General features: G+C 35.2%; 2 protein-coding genes across 2 annotated transcripts; both read left to right on the plus strand.

Annotated features, from left to right (window-relative positions):
- Positions 1 to 139: 139 nt before the first annotated feature.
- LOC149906126 (uncharacterized) lies at positions 140 to 4,882 on the plus strand. The gene is made up of 3 exons (XM_090105376.1): positions 140 to 2,465; positions 2,547 to 2,656; positions 3,401 to 4,882. The coding sequence occupies exons 1-3, from the start codon at positions 140 to 142 to the stop codon at positions 4,880 to 4,882; spliced, it is 3,918 nt and encodes a 1,305-aa protein (XP_089961502.1).
- Positions 4,883 to 5,470: 588 nt separating this feature from the next.
- On the plus strand, positions 5,471 to 9,110 carry LOC149906127 (uncharacterized). The gene is made up of 3 exons (XM_090105916.1): positions 5,471 to 7,160; positions 7,250 to 7,359; positions 7,498 to 9,110. Exons 1-3 carry the CDS (start codon positions 5,471 to 5,473, stop codon positions 9,049 to 9,051), a joined length of 3,354 nt encoding a protein of 1,117 aa, XP_089962042.1. The 3' UTR covers positions 9,052 to 9,110.
- The last annotated feature ends 733 nt before the right edge of the window (positions 9,111 to 9,843 follow it).

Raw genomic sequence — 9,843 nt, forward strand, 5'->3', positions numbered from 1 at the left:
TTGAAATAAAACTCTATATTTGTCAAAAGAACTGGCAAGATGTAAAAAAAATATGTAGTCTTCACAGACATCAATGGTTATACAAATAAGACGAGTAAATTTTTTGTAAATTTTCTTATAAAAATAGAAAAATAATTAAATGGCGGTGTCAACTGCTATGTTCCTATTTGAAGTAGTAGTAGAAAATGTAAAAAGTCTGGTAGAAAGCCGACAATTAATGATAAAAAGTGAATTTGCAGACATTTTTTCTTTGGAGCTTAAAGACCCAAAGCAGATGCATATTGTTATTCCTGAACCGCCTCCCCTACCACCAGAGCCACCTGGAAAAAAGGGTAAAAAAGCAAAACCTAAGCCCAAAAAAGGTAAAAAAGGCAAAGTAGAGGAACCGCCACCTGAACCAGTAATACAATCCGGACAATCGGTTTTATTCACAAGTAGTGCAGAATTTTTAATTCAAAACATGAAAAAGTTTCCTTTAGAAATGTCTCTATGGAGTAAGGAAGACAACTATTCTTACATTGGGACCACATACATACCATGGGATCAAATGTTTTACACTTATTTAGAGAAGATTTGTAACGCCGAAGAACCGCCACCAGTTACATTAAATGAAGAATACAATATTTTTGAGGAGGGTACTGCAAAGTTAATGGCGAAGATAAGTATACAAGTTAAACTAACTTATTTGACGGATAAAGTAACAACGTGCTTTCGCACACTTTCTGAAGATCCTACAGTTAAGAAAGTTTTATACACTGGGATTAATTCTAAGACAACGTCATATATTTGCACATTGAAAACAACCGATGAAGATTTTGAAGAAAACTGTAATAAAATAGAAAACAATTTCGTAAAAGATAAACCAAAACCGAATAAAATGGTCTTCGCCGATTACAAAAACGCACCTGGTGCTAATCTTACATTCTTCAATGAGGGTGACTATTGCTGCATGAGTCATGCGGACAAGCCCCCTGAATCCATTTATAAGTCACCAGAAACGTGCCCTGATATAAACTTTATTATTGACTATGTTAGAAAAATTATCGTATCATGCAATGATAACATGAGAATGTTAACACCTCAGCCGACTATAAAACCGAGAATCAAAGCTACAGATATTGATAGGTATTGCTACTGCAGAGAAACAAGTTGGCCTGGAGGACAATTTGCTGAAAGGTTCAGGAAAGAAGCACAGTCGGCTCCATGTCCGATGTGTATTCATGCTGGAAAGAGACCGCCAGGCTCTCGTGCAGCTACTTTCGATATAGCTAATATACGAGGCCCTTGTGGTAGAGCAGATTGTAGAATTGCCCGAGATTTACGAGCGTATATCGAAAAACTAGTTGAAGAAGATGACAAAGAAATCAACATTAACGATATAATAGGCCCATGCGGTAGTAAAGAATGTTCTCTTGCTGAGAAAATACAAGAGTTTTTGCGGCATGAAGGAGTATTTAGTCAGGGTAGTACACTGGAAGGATTGTCAACCCAATGTGCGTGCGTTAATCAAATGCAAGACGCTTTAAAGAAGAAAGATATTTGTGATATACTTTGTACTAAAGAATGTGACAATACTGATAGCGAGGTCAGCCAATGTGAAGGTGAAGCATGTCCACATCGTGATCCCAATAACAAAGTACAAGTATATGATGTTTATTACTTTACTGTGGAACATGACTTTACTAATAAAAGTTCAGGCACATCTTCGCCAACATCTGAAAAATCTTCTAAATTTAAATATTGTTCAACTGACTGCCCAAGTACAAAAACTTCTGAAAAAGTGTCTTGTTCTAAAACTACCTGCTCCACTTTGACAAATAAAAAGGACGATGAACTTGAAGAAGAAGATAAATGCCGCGATCCTGAATGTCCAGTAAAAAGCCCATTTCCACCAAGTCCTGCTGATAGCGATATAGTTGTTCATTTTGCTGATATTCATAACCCATGCTGCGTAAAATCGTGCGATATAGCTGAAAAAGTTAAAGATTTTATCGTAGATGGAGTTCTGAGCAAAAAGGCTAAATCTGTACCTGACGATGATCCTTGTTACTGCGATTGTGTATGTACCTTTAAATTCTCGAATAAAACAACGTATTGTGCAGTATGTGGAGGTTATGAGTGTTTGGGTGAAGATGTAAAAAATATGCCAGATTATGCGAAACCACACCCATGTCCTGTATATCATAAATTATATGATAAGAAATACATAAAAGTTCCTAATCCTTGGCCAGAAGAAGAAATAAGTAGATGTGCAGGAAAGCAACCAGACACCATTAGTAATAAAAGCTCAAGGACAACTGGATCGAGGCTCACTACGGCCGATAGGAAATTTGGTGCATCCCGATCAACCAAATCATTTGCTGAAAGAAAATCTGATAAGAAAGAAAGGAGTTCCGAAAAGGTAAAAAAAACTAAACAAGAGAAAAAGAAGGTCGGAAAATTTACTGCAAATGTTGAACAACCGCGTATGTATACCATTCAGTGAATATACTTCTAGTATCATATAGAGATAGATAATATAGAGATTTATGATTTTTTTATAACAGCGCCGCCATCCCCGCCAGTAGAAAGGAAACCGCAGCCAAAGTATCCCTACCCACCCGTTCCTAAACACATGGGATGGAATTGGACTGCAGAAGATATTCCTGGCATGAAGGTTGTTATTCGGTTTCACTAACTTCATATTTTTCGAATATATAACGTCATCAGATTTGTCACATCATAGGTTGTATTGCGAAGATGACGCATTCTGTAGGGTATACCATCAGCGTGTATTTATTAAGACATGCCTGTAGATCATACAGCCTGTTAGTAGTTAATAGTTTATTAATATATGTACTTTCATTATAAGATATATCTCCCAAAAACCAAAACGAGCTTTTTGTTTTACCTAAATATATTTTTTTACCAATTACTCAGAATAAGGTGGATTCAACAGAACATCGAAGTTATATTTGAAACAATTCTAATTTCTAAGTCGATTCATGGTATAAAATATATTGTAATACTGTGATAAAACTAACTGCGTAGGTACTAGGTAGGTAACTTCTTTGTTTATAATGTTCTTTGGGTAAGTGCCAAATATTTTATTTTGTAATTCTTTAATTTTGTTACTTATGAAATTAATGTGCAGAGCATAATAATTTATTTCTCTACTAAATTAGTTGTCATTGAAATTCTCTTTTGTTTACAGGATACCTCAACAATGATGAGTTGAAACCTGCAAGTTGCAACATTATCCGATCACAAATTACTGAATTATATTTTCCCAATAAATGACTATGATCGTAATTGCCTTTTTATTTAATTTAAACCCTCCTTAATTAAGTGCAATTTTAAATTTTTATTGCGGGGTACCTTCAGTTAATGTACAAAAAAAAATAATGCAATTTGTTTTCAGCCCCGTCCCAATTGGAGGCCTGGTGCAGCTAATAAGATTTTAGTAAGGCGATACAGAGCATTACTAGAAGGTGTTGATATTGTTGCTAAGAAAAAACGTGCCATGATGCAACGCAAAAAGAAAGCAGAAATCAAGCCAACACTTATTGTAAAAAAACATGATGGAGAATATACCGTTCAAATGGAGGTTTTTAAGAAATATTCAAAAGAACGCCTGTTATTTCAATATCCGTACGACGAGAAACCTCCCTTGATTTATACAATAGGAAAAACTGAAGAGGAAAAATGTAAAATAAGGAAACAGCGCGAACGTAGAGAGCGTCGAGAAACGAGAAGAAAAAGTCGCCTTCTTCAATCTACGTTTAGAGACAAATGTCAAGAAATTTGTTTAAAAGCATATAATCAAGCAATCGGCCTGTTACCTTTACCCAATCCGAATGATCCTGAATGTCCATGTCATACCGATGCAGTGCAAAATTTGTCACCGCCAATAGATTCATGCTCTTGTTCTGATGAAGGAAGTATATCGAGTAGTGACACCGATGGAGATGAGTGGGTCGTAGAATTTACACCACCTGCCGCCGTCTGGGACGTAAGGGCTAAACATCCACCAGTTCTAGTAGATAATGAATCTCAATATACTTATTTAGATTACAAAGTCAAGTTACTTGATAAAAGTGGGAATCCTGTGCCAAGATTTTTCAAAGGTCCTGATGGAAAACAAGAATGTAGCGACTTAGGAGGCTTTTGGGGTCCAAATCACGTCTGGTTAGAAATAAATAAAGACGGTTATTTAGGGCCAGATAATAGATGGGTTCCTATGAACTTTACTGGACCTGATGGAATGTATTACTCAGCTGAAGAAGGTTTCTTTACTGATAATACAGGACAATTATTGAAAATCGGTATTGATGGATACATTGACAAAGACGGAAAATGGGCATGGTACAGTAGGAGGGGAGGAAGAAGTCCAAAGTCAAAATCTACGGTAACGGGTACTACAGTTGACTCTAAGAAGTTCGGAAGAGGAAATAAACCACAACCACCCACTACTCCACCCGCAAAAAGTAAATCGGGTGCTGCACCTCAAGCAACTATCAAAAAACCCGCCGCTAATCAGCCAACTGCGAAAGGAGCTGATAAAGTAAAGAAAACAGTTTCATATTCATCCGCTAAAGCTAAAAGTCCAGTAGTAATGAATGTGTCCGTCAATTATGAAAAGAACAGATCGCCTCAACCTGATTGTAGATACTACATGGATCCCAAAACGTTGGCAAAATATAAGGAAATTATGCGAGATCTCTCAATGTACGATGATTTAATGTGTGAACTTAAACCTCCGATGAAGATGAATCGAGCATCAAACACGCCAAAGAAGAGATTTAATTCCTTCTCTGTGTATAACAAAGGCCGCAATATGTCCAATATATCCGAAATAATGTCTACAGTAAATAAGATCTATGATGTCACGGCGTGTTATTAATATTTATATTTATCCTTTATTGTGATCGGTTTGTATTAAACTATAAAAAAATTCGTTGGTGTCTTTTTTGTTAGAATATAGAATATCTACTTATGGGTGATAGTGAGCGACGAGAATATTGCTGGAAACTGTTAAAATCAATATTGATAGATTGTTTACACTTTGGCTTTAATAGTGCCCATGGAATAATTATTTACTACCGTTATATTTTCAGTATCTGGTGTATAGGATACGATATGAATAGTATAATTAATAAATAATGTAGGCGCGAGAGACCTGTCATCTGCATACCTATATATTTCTATAAATTGCTATAGCGACCATTTTGATGTATTTTTATGTATTATCGTATTATTGCGGAAATGTAACAAAGTATTTTAATTTTTAACTAATCATAGTAACCCACTAGTAACCTTGATACTAACATTATTATTATACTGTCCACTTATAATCCTTCAATGTAGTGTAAAAAGTGATATTTGAAATTTGACATTTTTATTTTGGCAATGTAAATTACAAGTTTTAATAGTAAATTAAATTTAAATTTTTGCATCATTTTGGTTGACTTAATATAAATAAAATAAAAGTATGATGGCTTCTTCGGATTCAATGTTTTTATTTGAGATATTCATAGAAGAAATTAAGAACTATTTAGATTGTAAGCAAGCTATAGTTAAAGCTAATTTTCCTGAATTATTTGAGGTAACATTAAGTAATCCATATGCTGCTATTTCCAAAATATCAAAGAAGAAAACTAAACGAAAATCTAGACTACGAAATAATAAATTAGAAATCAAAAGATCAAAACTATTATCTGACACAAGATTACAAAGAGACGAATCTATATTAGTGACCATCAATACTCAGGAACTAATTAAAACTATGCAACACAATGAACTGGAGTTATCAATGTGGAGGAATGAAAATAAAAAAATTGGATCTACAAAAATTCCTTGGAGCACAATATTCATATACTATTTATTAAACTTAGAGACCATGCTAGAACCGGTGAGTGTTCAAGAATTTTATAATATTTACGATGAAATTTATTACGAAAAAGTAGCTACCATAAAATTGAACGTTAAACTTACTCATTTTGGATACATGACGCCACCTGAAATTGTAAATAATAAGTCTCATGTCCAAAACCGTAATATATGCAAATGTACGGAGAGCAATCTAGGCATTATAAAAACAACATACCATGGTAATAAGAAAATGCATAAAAGAAAGCGCAATAATAACGATAAAGTAAAGCGCAATGTGTCACTTGACAAACTGAGTTCGGAGGTACAGAAAGATAACAATAATACAATATGTAATGATGAAACGACTAAAACTGAAGATGAAAATCACAATCACACTTTTACCCTCGCTAAATCAAAATCATTTTCATTCATCGAAAGAAAAGCTGACATGAAAACTGTAAATTACATTTTTGGCGATCCGAATGCTACCTTTGGAAATAAAGTATACTGTGTGAACTATTTCACGGTTGAGCAAAATAATTCTAACCCAGAATCCAAAAAATCATCTAAATCGTCTATGAAAGAACAGACATCTGAAAAATCTAGCCATTCACAAGCAAACAGAGCAAGATTCAAATTCCGACCGTGTGATAGCGAATGTCCAATAATCAAAAACAGATCTGGCTCATGTCCCGCTAGTATGTGCTCACTAGATATGCCTGAAGAAGCAGCACCTTTAATCAGCATTGCGAAATGTAGACAACTCGTTTGCGAACACAAGGAACACAGAGCTCTGCCTCCACCTCCTGATGAAAGTATTCTTCTAGATTTGACAAATTTAAACAAAGATTGTTGTGATCGTACAGAGGTAACTGAGACTATAGAGGAAGTCGTAGGTGGTGTAAAAGCTAAAATGAAAATCGGTCAAGACCCTTGTTTTTGTACATGCGAGTGCACTTTTGGTTTTATAAAAAAGACCACGTATTGCAAAGTGTGTGGTGGCTATGAAAGAATTGGAGAAGAGCAACCGCATGAAAAACCAGTAAAAGGCAATTTTCCATGTCCGATATATCACAAGTTAATTGATAAAAGTAAAATGAAATCATGGAGCACATCTGGAAGTGAAAGTAAGAAAAAAGGTGACGATACAAGCGTCAAAGCAATGAAAGTAAGTTCAAATCAGAAGGCTGCTGCTTCTGACAAACGAGTTGTTGAGAAGAAAAGCGTTGAATCCGAAAAAGACACCAAGAAATGTAAAAAGAAAAAGAAGGACGATAGATTTAAATTCAACTACGGTTATAAAGGTATACGTACGTATTATATTTTTTTTTTCAATTATATATTAATTTTAATCATAGCGTAGTAGTTCTTACATCTATAATATTTTTGTTTCTTTTAGCTCCTCAAATTGGACACAGCAGGTGTGCATTACCCTGTACTGGTACCCTTGAAAATGTGCCAAAGCACATGGGATGGTTATGGACTGCTGAAGATGTACCAGGCATGAAGGTATTATAGTCTAAATTCATAGTCGTCCATTTTTTAATTCTCCTTAAAAATAAAAATGGGACAACAATGCAATGTAGGCAAAAAAAATATTAACCTTATTTTTTCATTTTTTTATGTAAGTTTTTTTTTATTTTTTAGTTTCGTCCATCATGGAAACCAGGTGCTACTAATAAACATGTTGTAAGGCTTCTTAGAATGGCTCGTAACCCTGGTGAAGTCACGCCTAAGAAGAGAAGAAAAGATGCTGCTAAAAAGAAACGTCCATTGAATCGACCACTTTTAATTGTTCATAAGAAGGATGGTGAATTCACTGTTACAATGGAGACTATGAAAACATATAATAAACCTAGAGCTATTAATCAATATCCGTATGAAGATAAGCCTGTACTAACATATACAATAGGTAGGACTGAAGAAGAAAATCGTGAAAGGAGAAAGAAGAAAGAACGTGAACAAAGACGTCTAGAAAGAGCACAGCGAGCATTCATTCAGAGTGCTTTCCGAGATATGTGTCATGAAATATGTCTGAAAACATATCAACAAGCTTTGGGCATACTTCCAGATACTGAAGACCCAGAATGTACCTGTTATCCAGCAGAACCGACGGCTGCAAGAACCAATATGGATGTCTCTTGTTCATGTTCCGAAGATTCGAAATCAATTGGGTCGGATACGGATTCTGATGAATGGATAGTTGAATTTACCCCGCCATGTGCTACGTTTAATCAAAATTATAAGGGCAAGAAGGTCATAAAAGTAGACAACGGCAGCCAGTACACGTATTTAGATTACAGAGTTAAACTTCTAGATAGATTTGGTAATCCTGTTCCTAGATTCTTCAAAGGACCTGATGGCAAACAACAATGTAGTGACTTAGGTGGCTTTTGGAGCCCAGATAAGAAATGGTTGGAAATAAATGTGGATGGATATATAGCTCCTGATGGACGATGGGCGCCAAATAATTTTATTGGTCCCAGTGGTGAGCAAGTCGAAGCTATAACTGGTAAATTTCAAACCGCAAACAATAAATGGTTGGTCGTTGGTATAGACGGATATGTCGACTGTAATAGTAGGTGGAGATTTTACCCTAAACCTAGAGGCGTTTTAACTCAAAAGAAATCACCTACTTCGAAAAAGCAGGCAACTGGTGGTAAAGATTTGAAAAAAGAAGATATGGTTCCATTAAAATCTGAAGCAAGTTGGAGTTGTTTCGGAGATGCTACGCCAAAGGATCTTTCTAAGTTAGGTATTGTTGGCCATGGACATGATAAAAAGATACTTTTAGCAACTTTAAGAGAAATGATGGCGCGAGGTGAAGATGTAAAAATACCGCAACCATCTACCGTTTTCCGTCTTCCTCCATCAAAGAAACGTCGCCGAATGCAAAGCCCAAATAACAAATATTCCCGCAGCTTATTTGAGGATAGCACTAAATGCAAACATTCTGCACCATCGGATAAGGGTATTATAGCTGTAGACGATCAAGGTAATAAAACCTATTTCCGATTAAAGGGTCACAAGAACGCAAGGCCAAAACAGAGACTAGCTACTTTGGCAGGACGAGGCATAAGTTTAAGTTCATTCCATGTGCCATGTTTCCATTCATTTATAAGTGCGGAAGTTATGAAAAAGCAACAGCGAGACCGATTGATGGCTTTGGCTTCGAGAAACATCGCAACTCAAGTCGCTTGATTGAATCTAGTCTCTAGCACATTATGATGTGTCCAAAGAAATGTGTTTTTGATGTAAGATTAATGCGTGTAATAGTTTTTGGCGTAGGTATTCAGTGAACGTGCAAGAAATATTTATTTGGTAATGTGCTAAGTTAAATTTGTAACGTTTTGTTGTAAGATTAAGTGTTGTATATTGGATTATTAATAAATTTCATATTTATATGTTTGTTTTTAACAATACTTATACTTTTTCATTGAGAAGGTATTATAAAAGTAAGCATTTTATTTTATTTTTTTGGTCTTGTTTTCTTTATGAAAGAACCATTTATTTATAATTCGTATTTCTTACAGGTTAAATATGGTTGGAAGCCCGGTGCTATATCCAAACGCCTCTTAAAGAAACTGAATAAAGCAAAATTGACAAAATCTGTTGTGGAAGAAAAGAAGCTTACAAAACGAACGAAAAAACGTACTGAAAATAAACCTTTAATTATAATAGGAAAAACTAATGGAGAATATCAAATAGAAATGTCACCTGATATCAATGAACAAGGTAACGAACAATTCACACCACTCATTTATAAAATAGAAAGTGCCAACAACAAGGCAAAAATAGAGAAAAGAGAGAGACTTCGACGGCGATTAACTCGAGCAGCGGTCAAAGATGTTTGGTCGGATCCGTATCACCCAGAAAATTGTGAAAATACTTGTCTCAAATCGTTCTACGAAGCCATGGGAATAATAATACCAGAACGTAACATAGCCAATGATAATGAGGAATTAGAGTCGTGTTCCTGTGATGATGAAGAAA

The sequence above is a fragment of the Colias eurytheme genome, chromosome 9 (assembly GCF_061535395.1).
Source record: "Colias eurytheme isolate Ceu_HAF_F1 chromosome 9, ilColEury1 Martin Lab GWU primary, whole genome shotgun sequence".
In the NCBI taxonomy this organism is placed as follows: domain Eukaryota; kingdom Metazoa; phylum Arthropoda; class Insecta; order Lepidoptera; family Pieridae; genus Colias; species Colias eurytheme.